The 17,753-nt window shown below is 40.9% G+C and overlaps 1 protein-coding gene across 3 annotated transcripts in view; it reads left to right on the top strand.

Moving 5' to 3' along the window:
• The window catches only part of PPARGC1A (PPARG coactivator 1 alpha), a 68,116-nt gene that overhangs the window by 24,936 nt on the left and 25,427 nt on the right, over nucleotides 1-17,753 (top strand). For 2 of the 3 annotated variants that reach the window (XM_084205140.1, XM_084205141.1), the window contains exons 3-7: nucleotides 10,080-10,274; nucleotides 11,240-11,362; nucleotides 12,252-12,456; nucleotides 16,514-16,559; nucleotides 16,668-16,741. In XM_084205140.1, the coding sequence (XP_084061266.1) occupies nucleotides 10,080-10,274; nucleotides 11,240-11,362; nucleotides 12,252-12,456; nucleotides 16,514-16,559; nucleotides 16,668-16,741 (643 nt within the window). Of the gene's footprint in view, nucleotides 1-10,079; nucleotides 10,336-11,239; nucleotides 11,363-12,251; nucleotides 12,457-16,513; nucleotides 16,560-16,667; nucleotides 16,742-17,753 lie in introns of those variants that run through there. The other variant, XM_084205142.1, reaches the window with a different exon arrangement.

The raw sequence follows: 17,753 nt of genomic DNA, 5'->3' as shown, positions 1-17,753 counted from the left end.
AAACGAATCTTTAGGCTTGTAAACAAGTTTTTCTGTTGTATCTGAGTAAACTCTTTTGACTATCTCAAACCAGATAGCTGCCATCCAGTTAAATTACAATAAAAAAGGATGGGAAATCCAGGTGTATTAATGATGTACTCATCCACTCATGATTCAACTGTAAGGAAAACCAGTGCTTTTCTGCCTATGAGACATGACTTGTGTTTATCATACCTGTTCAATGAGCATGTGTTAGGCTTGATGAAGCTGAACACGCCGAGAAATTAAAACATCATAAAAAGCATTTAATGAATTTGATACTTTACAAATGCTAATTTCCTGGTCAAATTAAATTCCAATATTCTAACAGTAAAAGCACCAGATAGAAGTGTCTTATTTTGTAGCTTAAAAAGGAATTTTTGAGTGTGCGTTTCATTTGTACAAAACTAGTCTCCCCATAAATGAACGAAATTTAAAAATCTGTGTAAACTCTTCTCTGCTATATTGTGTACAATTTTACCTTTAAATTTATATTTCTTTAGAGTCATAAATCTCAAGATAGAAGTAGGGATGATTATAGACATCCTGACATATCCAATATAATTAAAACTAAAGGAAATGCAAGACTGAGATAAAGAATGAACAAAAGTGACAAGATAGTGCTTCTTGTTGGTAGAGTCCGTACCGACACTCCAGTGCACTTTTTAGAGATATTTGTCATGGTAAAGAGGACAGACAAGTTTTTACATCAATTACATGTGTGAAATCATCAATGCAAAATATATGTAGCTTTTTTTTCCTCCAGGATATGCTATGCTGCCTTGCAAAGGTATATGAATGTTGAAAAATCTTATGTCAGTGCATAGAGAGATTAGTGTGGGCATGGACCATAAATCAAGTAAATAAATAAATCTGAGCAAGCAGTGTTTGACTTTTTGGACTGAAATATTGCTGACACTGTCGTTGAAAGCTCTGCAACAGGAGAGTCCCAAATGTCTTCCCTACCTTACCCTGTACCTTGCCTTCCCCTTCTTCAGTAGCCACTCTCTATTAGAGCTTGTCCAGACTGGGGCCCCAGGACCTTTAACTCTCTCCCCTCCTCTATATTATTTAGGTGCATAATAATAATTTAAAATCCCTGTCTGAGTTGTTGCTCAGGACCTGATTACAAGCATGAGTGACTGTCTCTGTGTGGGGAAGGGAGGATGCAGGCCAGGCTACCTGTCCTGCATCCCCTTGCCCAGATCTCTTGCTCCTCTGCCTACCTCTGCTGCCCCAGCAGCTCTGGCAGACCAGAAACTTCACCTCCAGCCCAGCTTCTCTGGCATGACTTTTGCACAGTGAAGAAAAACTTACAGCCTTTCTTTTTATTGTAGCTCTTCATCAGGCACTTTGTTTCCTTTGCACTTCTGCACTTTCCCTGCTCGTGGTTTTACCCACCAGAAACACAGAGCGAGTTTTGTGCTTCATTGTGGAGCTCAGCCCAAACCTAGCCCATTGTGGGCTGGACAAGACATGCCAGTTCTTCTCCTGCTGCAGTTCCCCACCCGTGAAGACCAGGGGGCTTTCGTTGGCACTGGACAAAGCAGCACAACAATAAGTCCATGGTGTGCCTCAGTACTACAGACATGCAGGTCCTTTACAGTGTCAAGTCCTGTAGAAGTTAAAAAGCCCCCCTGATGAGCTAAGCCAGTAAGAAACATGGTTAGAACATTTATTTAGTAATCAGCAAATTAGTCTATATAGTCAGCAAATGCTGAGGTCCAGACTGATAATAAGATGATTTGTTTTCAAGTGTTTTCTCAGTATTGTGCTCAGGATCAAGTATAAATTGAATAGAGTGACCTTTTGATACTGAGTTAAATTGACTGCATTTGCAAAGATTCTGTGGTTTCACTTACTATAAATTTTTGATATTTGGTATACCACTGAAATGGAATCCAGCACAATATCTTGTCATTGGTCCCCTTAATACAGTCAATAGCACAACAGCTTACTTGCAGATTGTTTTTTGTTTTATCTTTTCTCCAGAGTCAAAGATGACTATGATAGAGGGGAAAGATGCAGTTTACACAAATCAAATTGAAATGGCTTGCAAAATGTGGATGAATTTTGGTCAAAAGATGAGAAGCATGGGTTGCTAGCTAGATCCTCAAGTTCATGAGATGAATAAGTCAATTAGTAGCTCTTCAGTTTATTATAAACTTAATTTCCAGACTGTAATGGAAACTTCTGAACTGCAACAACTTGTTAGAAGTAATAAAAAAAGGTGACTTTGTGGTAGAGTAATATTCAGTAGACTTTTTTAAACTGACATGTTTAGGTTAGAGCAGAAAGGTTAGATTTTTCACTTGTAAAGGTAGTTAGTTATCTCACAGGAACTGTGGCAGCATGGCTTCCAGTGATCCAAGGGCATGATCTTAAGGAAAAGCCTATTTGCAAGTGGTCTGTACTGTGGTTTTGAGTTGTGATGCTTTAATACCAAGTGCTTGACACAGTTTTACAGTGTCAGGAGAGCATCTCACAGAGAGAAAGCAATCTGAGTTCAGTTACCAAGGTTGCACATAAGAACTTTCTGAGAAGTGAGAAACATGTTGATAATGATGATGAAAAAAAAATTTTTGTTGTTGTTGTTTGTTGTTATACCTTGAGGAGGGAAGGGGGAAAATGGATGCTGCTGGTGCTCCCATCTCCTTCAGCCTGCAGACATTTAGCAGGTCCCTCCAGTGGTGCCCTAATGTTCCTAGGAGAGATGCTGAGAGTTTGTGCCCCTCTGGGACCTAGCTCTGGTAATTAGCCATTGCAGTACCTGTATTGTGTAGAATTACAATATTTGTTTAATATCGTTTTTCGGGGGGAGCATTTTGGGGTGGTACAGCACATTACTTCAAGTCTGTATCTGGAGAAATCCAACTGGAGTGAAGCTGTTATGTAAATATGGACAGGTGGTTGGTCCTACAATTGAGATACATCCACATTCCATATGAAGGGCAGTAGGACTGCTGAAATCAGAAAGCAGGCTCTGGATTCAAGAGGTCTTTGCCTGCAGGTGCATGTGAGGAGTATGAATATAGCTGTCTCCTTCAAGAAGAAAAGAAAATATCTTGTTTCCTTTCCATACCCTAAAGGCATTTGCACAGGGGTGGTGATAATTAATCCCCATATTTCTACTTCATATAAAGAAATCTGGCTGTAATTTTCTCCTAGTGGGACTCCATTTTGTTTTTAAAGATAATTGATAGCTCTGGACTTAAGCATTTCAATTATGGGAGTGTCTCTTGGGGACCAGACTAACAGACCTTGGAAAAATGTTCTAATGCAAATGCATCATGTGAATTTTTACTGTAAGAAAACGCAGGACGCCTAAGGATTTTCAAAGCAGTTGAACAGTAAAATCAAAGCTGAGAAAGTTCTGCAAATATATAAGGGCATGGGACTGACTATGAGCAGGTGAGGTGGAACAAGTGATTCACCACTTGGACCACTAATCCATCTTTGGCCCTGGGTACAGCCAGCTCTAAGTTGAGGAAAAGGAGGCACTTGCCTTGGACAACACATGGAAAAGGCAGCAAAATCAACATGAGAGCTCTGTCTGTGAATGCCATGGCAGGTTGGCTCCTTCTGTACCAAGGAAAACTTGGGCTGTTTTCTCTCTTCCCTTTCGTGCTCCTTGACTTCAGTTCTTCAGTTTAGTCAGGAGTAGGAATACCAACCAGCCTGCATCCTAATCCCTGTGCACCTCCTACCCTCCCAGTGCTTCTGTCCAGCCTGTGGCTCCTTATCCTCTTGTGGCAAAGCTGGGTTTGTGGGGCCAGTGCTGAGACAGCATCTGCCCCTACTCCTGCATGTTTGTTGACAGGAGGTGCTCAGGGCCTGAGTGGTGTTAATGAGCTTTTCAGCACCTCTGCATCTTTATGTGCAAAAAAGGGTGAATCTGTACCCCTCATTTCTTAAGGAAAAGGCAATCTTAAGGACATCCTTAGTCCAAAGTTTGTAATTAAGGAATTTAGTCCTGTTGGAAATCCCTGATGTGCTCACAAGTCAACTTTGTTTGTTTGAAGGTAGAGCCATAATGTATTATTTTTAGATGACTCATATTTTCAGCTGGAGGAAAATATTTTATTTTCTTTGTTAATTGTGCTATGAATAGATCTTAGGCTGTTGAGGAGAAATGAGTCGATATGTTGAAATGGTGATCCCTTGTGAGTTCTGGTGTACACCTGGCTGCTCTGAATTGCTTACCAAGCTGGGCTGCTGGAGTGGTGACAGCTTCTGCCAGCTGTGGATCTGCCCCAGAGTTTCCTGGGCTTTTTACAAAGATGTGGCGAGCTGCCACTGTTCTCAGCTCCTTGGGGCTGTGGATTAATAATGCAGCTTAGACCCTGATCTTTCAGTATGAATCACAGTGGGCCCATGTGCTATTCAAATTGTCAGTAAAGAAGCTTCAGAACATCATCATTCATTAGCTGATTTCACTCCTTGAGATAGTCAGCAAAAGTTGTGCATGCCCTAATCACAGGGAGAGGAGGGAGAGGAGAAGTCACCCAAAGGGAAGATGTGGGAGATACTATTAATATGTTGAAAATATTTTCTAAAATATGGGCTTGATTCTCTTCTGGAATGGATCAGTGCACCTGTGCTGATGAAAAGATCTTCAGGATAATCCTGAGTCAGGACATCTGCACACTGGCTTCAGGGTTTTCAAGAAGGAATCACAGAAACACTGATGGTTGGGTTGGAAGGGACCACCGTCGGTCAGCTGGACCAACCTCCCTGCTCAAGCAGGGCCATCCTAGAGTGTGTGGCACAGGATTGTGTCCAGACAGTTCTTGAATGTCTCCAGTGACAGAACAGATGAGCAACCTGTTCTAGTACTCTGTCCTTCACAGAGTAAAAAAGTTATTTCTCATGTTCAGGTAGAAAGTTTTGGGCATCAGTTTCTGCCCACTGTCTCTCGTCCTGTTGCTTGGCACCCCTGAGCAGAGCCTGGCTCCATCCTCCTGCCGCCCTCCCTTCAGGCACTGACAGACATTGATGAGCTCCCCTCCCATTTGTGTCTTCTCAAGGCTGAACAGGCCCAGCTCCCTCAGCCTGTCCTCGTAACAGAGATGTTCCAGTCCCTTCAGCATCTTTGTCCCCCTCCTCTGGAGCTGTCCCAGGAGCTCCATGTCTCTCTGGTACTGAGGAGCCCAGAACTGGACACAGAACTCCAGATGCCCCTGAGCAGGGCTGAGCAGAGGGGCAGGATCAGCTCCCTCAGCCTGCTGGCAATGCTCTCCCTGATCACCCCAGGGTACCCCTGGCCCTCCTGGCCACAAGGACACTGCTGCTCATGGACACTTGGTGCCCACCGTGGTCCTTCTTTGCAGAGCTGCTTTCCAGCAGTTTGGCCCCCAGCATGTGCTGCTCCCTGGGGTTATTGTTCCCCTGGTGCAGGGTCCTGCATTTGCCTTTGTGGAATTTCAAATGGTCCCCTCCTGCCCATCTCTCCCACCTGCCCAGGTCCTTCTGAAGGGCTGCACAGCACTCAGGGGGATCAGCCCAAAGCTTCTACCCACTCTGTGTCATCCATGAACTGGCTGAGGAGGCATCTGGACCTTCATCCAAGTCACTGATGAATAAATTAAACAGTACTGGGCCCAGTATTGAACCTTGGGGGACACCACCTGTGACAGGACAGGCCTCCAGCTAGAGCCCATGCCCCTGATTTATGACCCTCTGGGATCTGCTGTTCAGCCAGTTCTCAATCCACCTCGTTGTTCACTCATCCGGCCCACACTTCCCGCGTTTGCCTATGAGGATGTTGTGAGAGACAGTGTCAAAAGCCTGGCTGAAGTCAAGGTAGACAATATCCACTGCTCTCCCCTTATCCATCCAGGTAGTTTTTTCATCATGGAAGGCAGTCAGGTTGGTCCATCATGATTTACTTATCTTTAGTGAAACCATGCTTGACTTCCTCTGACTGCCTTTGTGTCATCCATGTGGATGTAGGCGGCCTCCAGAATGGGGTGCTCCATCAGCTTTTTAGGGATCGAGGCGAGGCTGACCGGCCTCGTTGTTGTTGAGTGGGCCAGTACTGGGCCCAGTATTGAACCTTGTGGAACACCACTCATGATGCCATTCACGACTCCTTGCCATTTCTGAAGACTGGGGTGGCATCTGCTTTCTTGCAGTCCTCAGACACCTCTCCTGATCTCCACGACGTTACAAAGATGACCAGAGGCAGCCTCACTATGATGCCTGCCAGCTCTATCCAGCATTCATTGATGGGTTTTGTCAGGGCCCATGGGCTTGTGGATTTCAAGTTTTCCTAGGTTTTCTCTAACCCAATCTGATGGTAATGACAGAGATTTTAAAATGTTTCATGACTTTTTTAAAAGGAAGAAAATTTAAGGATAAATTGCAGCATTGCTCTTTATATGCACTCTAAAGGGATCTCAGTGAGTGACAGTGTGGACAAGCTTCTGTTGCAGCTCAATCTTTGAATTGCCAACAAGTAACAGGTATTACAGACATAAAATGCTAACCACAGGGTGAGCCCAGCTCCATCAATAGTCAGAATAAGCAAAAGAGAAGGAATCATCAGGGGTAGAGGATTTAAATACCTTAGTGTGGGTAAATCATCGACTCATTTCACTGGCCAAAGAGAGAATATCTCTGGAGACATTTTACTGAAGGCAGAAATGCAATTAGATTGTTACACAACTATTACAGTGTTTTCCGACAGAGAACTATTTTTAGTGCTGTAGAAATATTAAAGTATTAGAGCAAAACATGTAAAAGCAGTGAGGAGCACAGTTAGAAACTTTCCATGGCCTTTGGACTCCTAGATGGACTCGTGTTTGAGGATTGGTTGATGTTCTGGCAGTTTACCTCTGTTGCATTCACCCATAAAGAGTGACATAAATGCCAAATTTTATTTCCTTTCAGAGCTAATGTCATTCTAGATATGCTGGAAATTTCTGTTGTCAGAAACACAGAAGTACTTGCATTCATTGGCATATTTGTGTTCCTTGCCTCCTTCGTCTGAGTGAAAATTATAGGGATCAAAACATATCTGGCCCCAATGTCTTTATGCTAACATAACAGTGTGATTTGGAAGTGTTGCATAACTGCTTCTGCATTTAAAAGGCAAGTTAGCGTCATGCAGTCATTATGAATTGTTTTCATAAAAGTTTAATAATTGCATTTGCCGTGCGGCTTTACATTTGAGATTATCCTCTGGTCCTTTTTCTTACACACTGTAGTTCCTTTAGGTAGTCTAAATACCTAGGATCTGCTCCTATAAAGAGAAGCAAATCCTTCTTCTAAGATCCCGCTTGAAGTTAGGGACATGGAGTCGGTTCCAGAGACCACACAGCTCATCCTCTGGCCTTGGCAGAACTGGAGGGTGCTCGCCTCCTCCTGTTCCACCGAGCCTGTGTGGTGAGCAGGTTGGATGCCAGTCTGAAATGTGAACTTCTGCAGTGACAGTGCTGAAACTGTGAAAGAGCCTGCATTTGGCCATGGCGTTGCTTCTCCCCAGTGCTGTCAACACCAAGACTCAGACTGCAACAGCAAAGGAGGAAGCTGCTGCTTCAGTGATTATTGCTCAGATGTTGATGTACCCAACCATCTCTCCCTCTGCATCTCTCCTCAGCACCATTTCTGCTGTATCTAATAATTGTGTTTCTTTATAAACAGTGATTTAGGACAATTATTTAGGAATAGCATAGTTAAACCTTTAAGAGGTTATCTAGCAATGTCATTTTCTTGACTAATGTGTTCCTGCTGCCATGTCGTTTGTGAATAGACATGTGTTAGCCAGCTAGTGTGCTTCATCTGTGGTGACTTTGATTTATTTGCTCTGTAAATTGGGACTGAAGCAATAATGGAAAGTGACATTAATTGTTTAACAGAGTCCTCTTTGTCACATCCTCTGCTTTCTCTGGGGTGTTTGAATGTTGAAACTTGTACAAAACTAATTGAAATTGCTGTGATGAGGACCGGTGTCTGCTCAACTTTCTGTTCTTGAATGTCAGCGCACTTGAATGTCTGTTTAAAGCATGAGAGTGGAGCAGCTAACAGCAAATATCAGGTTTTCTTCTGGCATGCTATTATTAAAGGAGGCATTCCCTGTTAGAAATAGCAACACTTCCAGCTTCATTTTCAGCTTTATAAGCTGCAAGGCTCAGCAGTGTGCCCCACCAGATGGACTCGCTGAAAACGTTCCTGGTATAGGGCTGGGCTCAGGCAGCCAAACCAGCTCATGGACACCCTAGGCTCGAGGGCTGGCTCTCACACCATTCATCCCACACCTGTGAGGGACTTGAAATGCCATTGGGAAAAAACACCGGTACACACTTTCTTGCCCAATAATGCCTTTTCTTACTATTCTAGAAGTGACACAGTAATTTTTCTCTTTTCCTCTCAGAAAGTGGCTGTGAAAAGCTGAATTCAAAGCATGGTTTCATTTGGCTCCCTTCTGCCATTTTCATTCTCTACACACTGAATTACCACAGCTGTGTGCATATGTCTGCTTAGTATGGTGGAAATCACCTGATACCAAAATTTGGATACTTTTTCTCAGTGGATGAGTGCCTTTTAGCCTTTCAAGTAAATGCTTCTCCTTAGCATTAGCTTGCCTGAGTATTTATTTGTTTCTTGGAGATGATGCTGTAAGCACCAGAGCAGTGCTCTGCCTTAGCTTCCTAGCTCAAAGACAGCTTTTATGTTAGAAGCTGTGAGGTGTGATTTGGCAGAGAAGCCTTGCAGGAGCAATTATCTGCGTGGTTTATGATCATCTCTGTTCAGAGTCTGCTAGATAAAAGTATTACTGAAAAAAGTTATGCTAAGGGGATACCCAGATTCACTTGATTATTTTTTTTCCAAAGTGTAACTTGGCAATGTTTTGCTGTTGCCTTTTTTGACTTCTTTTTTTGCTTGTTAGTTTGTCTTGCTGGTATTATTTGTCCTGCTAGTTCACTTTCTTACTTTGAGATTTAAACTTAGCTAAAATTTTTTCACAGTGGGGACCTGGAACATGATGAGCTACTCTGAAGCTGGTGGAGAAACTCCCAATTTGATATCGCTTGAATCAGTGAAAGGCTTTTCATTTACTTCAATAGCACTAGGATCAGTCTAGGAGTCCTAGATAATTGATCTGTCAAGATCAATTTCCAATCTCTCTGAAAAATAAATATAATGATTTTTACACAGTTCTATTTCTCAGTTCTAACTCTCAGCACTCAAAAAATCTGTATCTTAATATACAGTAGGGACTATATTTCATTAAAAATCAGGAGGCACTTAAATTTACTCAATTTGACAAAAAGAACTCTTGCTGCTGAAATAAGATATAAATTAACATTACAGGCACTTCTGATTAGAAATTAATCTACTTTTTATAATTGCAGTCGGAATTTGATAAATGCTTACAATCGTGTATTGAGCACTCAAAAGACACGATTTGAAAGGACAGCTTCAAAGGCAACCTGCCTAATATGTTTCTTTAAAAGAAACCCAAACAACCTGTCATTTACCATATGAGTGCTGCTGGCTATTCTTACACCAGAATACTCAGGAATAAGAAGCTGTTTTGTTTGGGAGCAAGGGTTTGCAGAAGTGTGGAAGGGAAACCCTTTCTTGCTTACACTGGACCAAATATGTGAATGAAGTATTTTTCACCATATTTTACTGGTGATTCGTTTTGGTGTCCTGATTAGCTGCCCGATTCCGGCAATTTTGTCACGTCAATTAGCTGGTGTTCAGTGTTGAAGAGCAAAAGAAAGGGACAGCCTGGGCTGACACCATCATTAGGTGTCAGCATCTTAGGCTCATCCTGTAATACAATCCCTGAGTGATCACTTATCATTCTTAACACCTGACAAAAGAAAGAATCGTGGAAGAAAAGTAAACTGGCAATACACCACGAGTGCGAAAAGATTTCTTTTGAACAGGAATGGATCATTTTATTGTACCTAATTACATTGTCTGAGATTCTGTTGCAGGTTACTGTTTCAAGGGCCAGTTTAACTACGTGTTTGCTTGTTCACACACAGAGGCATCATTTTGTTCCTTTTCTCACCCGGTTTCTCTTTTTGTTTTGTCCTCTCCCACAGAAACTAGATGAGGAGAGCGAGGCAAACTTGCTAGCTGTTCTCACAGAAACGCTGGACAGCATCCCTGTGGATGAGGATGGATTGCCTTCCTTTGATGCACTGACAGATGGAGATGTGACCAACGAAAATGCCGCTAGCCCCTCCCCAGTGCCCGACGGCGCCCCTCCAACCCAGGAGGCAGAAGAGCCGTCTCTAGTAAGAACCCTTCCTACTGTTTAACAGGAATTGGATGTGCCTCTGGCTACCCGCTGCATGGGTATGATGTAGTCACAGTAAGGTCTGGACTTTTCATTTAGACTGGAGAGGAAAATCAAGTAAAGAACTGAAAGTTAAGCGGGGGAAGCCCCCCCGCCAAATAGCCATGGGATGATTAATACGGCAGTCTATTAAAAAGTTGTTGAAAAGGTTGTTTTTGAAATTCTTAAGCTAATGGGGCTGACACTTTTGCTTATCATTCTGTTCAGATAAGTCGGGGTAATGGTTCTGAACTCATATTTCATTTCTTGGGGCTCTTTTTGTTGTGTGTGTTTAGACATCATTTTTGGTGATCTCTGAAGAAAGGCCCAATGAGTCTGTTGGGATGCAGGGCTGATTTTGTGTCTTTAACATTGATTTGACCAGTAAGCACCAGCTTACTGCTAACCAGGGCAAAACTGAATCTTGGATGAGGATGTGGGTGAAACATTATATGCATTTTGCTTAGTAAATCTGGTCTGTGATGTGATTCTGTTTCTGCTGAAAGCCTCTTATCACTGGCTTCAGTGGGAGCAGAGCCAGATACCTGAATCTTGACACCATATCCATTACTCTGTTAAAGTTTATGTCTCTGTATAGATCAGAGGCCTCTTCATGTCAAACAGATCACTGAGAATTTCTTTTTGCCCTGGATTCAGAGATTCAAGATCCCTGTCACTTCTGCTTGCCCTGCAGTATACTGCAGTAAAGGGAGCGGAAATGTGCTGCCAAGCCAGAGGAAAATGAAGTGTGTTTACTCTGAGGAATATTAAGTCCTGCTTTTTGTTTTATTGTACTTTGCTTGCTGAAATTGATATAACTAACTTTAAGTAACTATGCAAAAATGTAGATAAATCACTTTAATTTATAAAGATGTATAACTTTACTCTTTTTCTTCCACTTCCCTTCCCCTGATGTGTTTGTAGCTTAAGAAGCTCTTGCTGGCTCCAGCCAACACTCAGCTAAATTACAATGAATGCAGTGGTCTCAGCACACAAAACCATGCAAACACTAATCACAGGATCAGAACAAGCCCTGTGGTTGTTAAGGTACAAACTTAATTTTTGTAATAACAGAAAAAGAAAATGTAACAAGGTCTTTTATGCTTTTAGCAAGCAAGCAAGCAGTAGATTTGAATGTATTGTATATGCTTATTATCTTCCAGCTGATTTTTAAAAAATGTGAGTTGTAGACTGGGTTCCAGAAAATCTTCTGAGCTCTTTTATGCTCTGAATATCTCATTTATGCCCCTTCTCTTGGCCAAGTTCAGTTGTAGTCACACCGTCTGTTACTCTTACCTACTTTACTGATAGACAGAGTAGGATGGAGTGTGATAAAATTTGCTGATGGTCTGGTGTTGTTCATGGGTGACTCCGGGATGTGGGACTGCCATTTTCCCAGCTGTCTGGGACAAATGACGCTGGATTCTTGGCAAAAGATGTATATTGGACATTGACTGGATGGAATAGAGGGCTTGGACATAATTCTGTTAGCAGGCAGTATTAAACAATGTTTGTCTTGCCATTCAGTGTAACTGAAAATGGGCCATTTAGGAGTACTTAAGAGAGTTGTGAATACTGGGCCCAAGCAATCAGCAGCAAATTAAGGTTTAAACCAGCTTATATTTTTGTTCACACCAAAGGCGCTGTAGGGTCTTGTTAGTTACATGTTGCTGAGTAGGAACATTGCAATGTAGGAGAAATGAAATAAAAAGCTGCATAAATGTCATTTAGGAATTTTAAATGTAATTTTCTTTCCTTGTTCTGCAAACAGTTATTCACAGCTCATAGATCTAGTACACTTAGGCTGAACACTTCATTGAAAATCTCATCTCTTCAGAAAACCTATATCCATTCTGATAAGGTTCAGCTCACTAATTTTAGCTTTACTTTATTTTATTATTTTATTTTATTTTATTTTATTTTACCCTGTTTTAAGACTGAGAATTCATGGAGCAATAAAGCGAAGAGCATTTGTCAACAGCAAAAGCCTCAGAGACGTCCCTGCTCTGAACTTCTCAAATATCTGACTACGAATGATGATCCTCCTCAGACCAAACCAGCAGAGAACAGGAACAGCAGCAAAGAGAAATGCACCTCCAAAAGGAAGCCCCATCTGCAGTCTCAGACAAATCATCTGCAGGGTAGGTGTGGGGCTGCAGAATACAGCTTTGGTACCAGCAGTAACCCTGGGAAGCTGGAGTACCATGGTTGGGAATACCCTCACTACTTCTTCTGTTCTTTGGATTAGTATTGGATATCCAGCATCTCTTCTGTGTAAAGAGAATTTTTAAACAGTATAATGAAGTTAGAATTAGTTAGCTAGATTTAGCTTTTAGACATGTTTGTTTGTTTTATTTATTGCCCCAAGCCTCAGAAAAGGATCTCAGGAAAAGTTTAGCAGATATGGAATATACCAAGCTAGCTGGAGATACTTATTCACAGAGAACTGTGCCACTAAGAAATCATTATACCCCTAAACAACTTCAGCAGGCAAGTTCATTAGTGAGCTTCTTTCTCTTTTGCTGGAGTAAAACTGAGGGCATTGTTAACCTGCCACATAGCCCTTAAGAGACAATAAATAGTGCTCTCACTGCTACAGAGAAAACAATAAATGTGTCATTCCTGTTAAAGCTGGAATACTGGTTTGTAATTTTATTTTGTAAATAGTTGAAAGTTTAGATGCCATCCTGATCTTCCTCTCTAGTGTTTGGATTTTTTATGGTCAAAACTAAACGCTTGCGTTGACTTTTAGTATCCCCTGATGTGTAAAAAGCTGGTCTATATTACAAGTAGCTTCTGTGACAAAGATGCAAGAAGTTAAAGCCTTCTCTCTCACTTTCTCTCCCTCTCTTTCCCTGTCTGTTTTCCCACGATAAAGGAAAGCTGTAAAAGCTTACGAACCCAAAGGGAGCTTTTTTAAATTATTGCTACTTTAAAATACATCTATGTATTGATGTTGGCTTGGTGTCTGAAAGGCTACATGCCTGTCTCAGACACATCAGTGCCAATCCTGGATGCCTCCACTAAAGTCAATGGAAGTTACCTGTTTGCAACAGAGATCAGCATGTGACCCTAGATGTGTTTGGTATTTTCAAAGCAACAGTTGTAAACTGTATGTTCTTTTTTCTTTTCCCCTCCCTCTTTCTTGCATTTCAGCCTCTATCAAGTCTGTTTCCTCAGTCTGCACTAAGAAGTATAAGCAAACTTAATAAAAATAATCTTCCCCTCCTGTCAGTTAATATTGTTCTTGCAGCTGTACATTCTGAGATTCTAAGTAAGGGTTTTCTCCATTATGGTCTCAAATTATCTGAACAATATTTCTCGTAAGAAAATCCAACTGCTCCTAAAGCTTCTTTATGCCAACTGCCACTTCTTCTGGATGGCTTCAGCAGTCTGCTTTCACAGCAGAATCCAGACTGAAATCTACATGTCAAACCTGGGTCTGTTACTGCAATGGTACTGAAAAATAGAACTGCCAGAAGTCACAGGGGCCTTTCTTAACACTGTTGGATGTTAAGGTGGCAGGTGATAAGGTGTGTCATGTATAACATGCTCTAAGCACACATGTATGTTGTACCCATACAGAGATGTATGTGCACACAAGCATACATACAGATTATAAAGTCTTTCTATTCAGATCAGAGCTGCTTTTTTCCCCCAGCTGAGCAATTGTGTAGATTCAGTTCAAAGAGTCAGGGCACACTGAGCTGTGGAAACAGCATGGAGGAGAGGTTAGGAAAGTCCAAAGGGACATATAGCTAACAACTGTGCTTAACAGATGACTGTGATTTTAGTGGTCTTGCAGGTGAATTTGCAGGCACAGAGAAATTACCTTCTTTAATTTTCCTGTGCTTTAATTTACAGGCTTCTGAAATGTTTTTTCAGCAAATTTGCCTCATACACCAATATATAACTTCAATATCAATGGATTTGCATGTAATGCAAATACAAGAATATAATGCTTTCAGCTTGGACAGTCAATTCATGCAGAATCAACCTTGCAAATTTAACTGATATTTGCAGACCTGCAGTCATTGGTTCATACATTTAATCAAAAGTACAAGAAAATTGGCTCCTTCTGTTTTAAAAAAGTATCACAGTCTGAGATTTTCTTTCAGAGTTAGGGAAAGCTCACAAAGAATAAGTCAAATGTTATTTTCCTTTAGGGTTACTGTTGCAAACATATTGCAAACCCACGGGAATGTCCACAAAAGCATTCATGCCAAAGATCATCTGTGGTTTTGCACTGAAATTTGCCCATGAGGAAACGTAGTTCTCTTGAACCTGAATGTTTTCAATTTACAGGGACAAGCAACTTGATGTGAACTCTTTTTAATAAAAAAAAAAAACCACACTACAGTAGACCTTGAAACTCTAATAAACAGGCACCATGTAAAATGACAGTGTCTTGGCTAAATATTTACACTATCAATAGCTGTATGTGTGTATGAATCCTTTGCAGAAAGAGTGTTTGGTCAAGCTCTTGCCTAGCAATAAGAAAACTGATGGGTGTTTTGGTATGCGAACTTCTCAGTGGGAGAGCTCAGTGATATCTGCCTAAAATTAATACATGGGAGTGTGAGATAATGCCTTGGTTCTGTGCCCACCTCTGGCAGATTTGCACTGTGTCTCAGTGCTTCAGAATTTTATATGTGTATATATACTCTGATGAGGGACTATTCTGTGGGACTAATAATAACTAGATGGAGACTTTTTAGAGATGTAAATAGCTCTTACACATTCAGCTTCCTTAACCTAAATTGGTTAAGAGTGTGCAGATTTTTATTTCAAAAAAAAAAAGAAGAAAAAAAAAAAAGGAAAGCCTTTGTATAAAACTTTATTCCAGAGCCTTACTACAGATCTGGGTTTTTTTAAGCCAATTTTACCTCTAGGTAGCCACAGGCAAACATTAGTATTCCTAGATGTATATAAATTGCACACAAAGATGTGTCAGGTTACATTCAGTTTTACTGCACCTGGTGTAATGCACAAATCAGTGACTGTGCTGGACCAGACAAATAACTCGTTGAGGTGCATCTCCTCGCTCCAGCAGCGACTTCTGAGGAAGGTGAACCTGAGGTGAACACCTGAGCTTCCATTTCTCATATGGGGAGGAGAAGAAACAATATGCAGCTTTTGAGAATTAATTTTTTAAAACGTTATATTACTTCAGGAATGCTCTAGAGCATATAAAAGTAATCAATTTGCATATAAAATCCCTTAATGTTGATGGGAGCTCCAAGCCTGTAATGAATATGAAATATGCAGGAGTGACACTCTGGACAAAAGATCTGCAGTGCAGGAGTGTTCAAGGGGAACATTTTGTCTTAAGTAATTAATCTGCAGAAGAGATCCCCTGCTGTTGTTCTTGCTACAATGCTCTCTGTGTTTAAAACATCAATCTAACTTCTGAAAAGTAAAATTTGCAACTACTATAATTTTTAATTTTAAAGGCGTCTTAGTTGTATTAAAACATCCTGGTTCTTGGCTTGCTCTGAGAAAATACAATTTTGCATGAGTAAAAGCTGCGAAGTCTTACATTTTTACAGCCAGAGCTTTGTTTCTTGCGTATGTCAGGATTGTAGTGCTGAGAGCTTCAACCCCATTTTTAACCATCTGTGACTATGTCCGTGGTTTGTCATAGTTTGCAGCATAATTTGCAAAAATTTGGACTATAACTGGTTGGACTCTGGCCTCATAGAAACAACCTATTCTCAGTGCTGTATATAAAATTGTATCTTGTAGAAGTAAAATTAACTGAATATTCATAACGTTCTGTTACTTTGTAGTTATTCTGCCGCTCCTGTTTCCAAATAAAACGTGAACTGTAGTCTAAATTAACAATGAGAGAAGTAACGTTTTCACAGTGTATCCTGTAGATTTCTTCATTGACTTTTAACATGTACCACTTTTCTTCTGAAAGGTTCTTGTCATTTGGGTTGTGTACTGTATTTCAGAGGTACAGTAACTGATGTAAATAATTGTTGAAATTTAGGTGCCCTTTGGTACTAGTAAATAAGGAATCAGGATGAGTCTCTTTATTTATCTGTCTGAGATACCCTGAAATGGCAATTGAACTATTAGAGCTTGGCCCTGACTGATCACCACACGATTCCAGTGCCAAAGTATAAAGAAATGTTTGCCGTATACTTTTCAGAGTGTTTAAATATTGCATAATTGTTTTCTTTTTTCCTTTAGCCAAACCAACAAGTTTATCACTTCCATTGACACCCGAGTCACCAAAGTAAGTACTAAAAAGTGCAAACATTTATAAAAGGGAGGGGGGTTTAGTAGATTTTGGCTACAGCAACTCCATTTCAGCTTGTTTTTATAAATGTGCCCTGTCTTCCAGTGATCCCAAGGGTTCCCCATTTGAGAACAAGACTATTGAACAAACCTTAAGTGTGGAACTCTCTGGAACTGCAGGTGAGAAATGTGAAATGGTGGCTCTACCTTTAAGCATGGCTTGTGTGTGTTTGTTTTCTTTAATATACCACAGGTATGCTGAGATCTCACAGAAGTCTCCAGTAGATTCACTTCAGTGCAGTTCAGCATTACTTTTTTATCCAGCTACCTGAGAAGAAACATGTTTGAAAATATGGCTCCAAACCTACACAGAAAAGCATAATTTCTGAGAAAATATGAATGAAACCATTTATCTGTTATATTTCTCCATTTCCCCATAGATTTGTGTACTGCTGAGCACCATCTTTCAAAGACAAACCCCACAGCACAGTGTAATAGATGTTACAAATGTAAAAGTTATGTCATTCAGTCTGTCTCCAGGCCGGTCTAGGGCTGTACATGACTGCATGTTTCAGTGCTTTGTCATTTCTAGATTAATGCGTCACAAATAACAGCTTCCTCCTCTACCACTGAACAACTGATTGTTCCATAGCTTAGAGGGAATTTTTAAAAGTGGTATTCATTTTGTATTCCTGCTTTTTCTTTTACTTCCATTAACACGCTTCACACAACCTCCCTTTATTTTCTTCCTCCTTTCTGATCCCTGGATTTGTAGCTTTTGAAGATTTGTAGGATTTTTTTATCATGTAGTGGTTTAGTTTGTTCATCACCCATTTAATCATTTGTTTAATTCATCTGCTCTTCTTTCTGCTGAAGTCAATTCCTTCAGACTCAGATCTGTTTTATGGCGTTCCTCTGAACTCTTTTTTGCCTCTGTTTTCTTCAAGTGTCCTGAGCTGAGCACAAAAGAACACATTGAGCTCCACCTGAGCTATTGCCAAGACCATTTTCTTTCTCAGTTGTGTAATATTGAAAAATAAGACATGTACTTGGCATGTGCTTCTCTCAGGATTGCAGTAGGTTGTAAACTATCTGATCTCTAGCATTGAGAGGGAAGGAGTGTATTGCAAAATATCTCTTCAGGTACCACAAATTAGCTTGGTGCCCCTGAATTCAGTGGCAGCAGGCCCAG

Source organism: Fringilla coelebs (genome assembly GCF_963513975.1).
Source record: "Fringilla coelebs genome assembly, chromosome: 4".
NCBI classification, from domain to species: Eukaryota; Metazoa; Chordata; class Aves; order Passeriformes; family Fringillidae; genus Fringilla; species Fringilla coelebs.
Note: the sequence above shows the minus strand (reverse complement) of the source record. Positions and strands in the feature narration are given on the sequence as shown.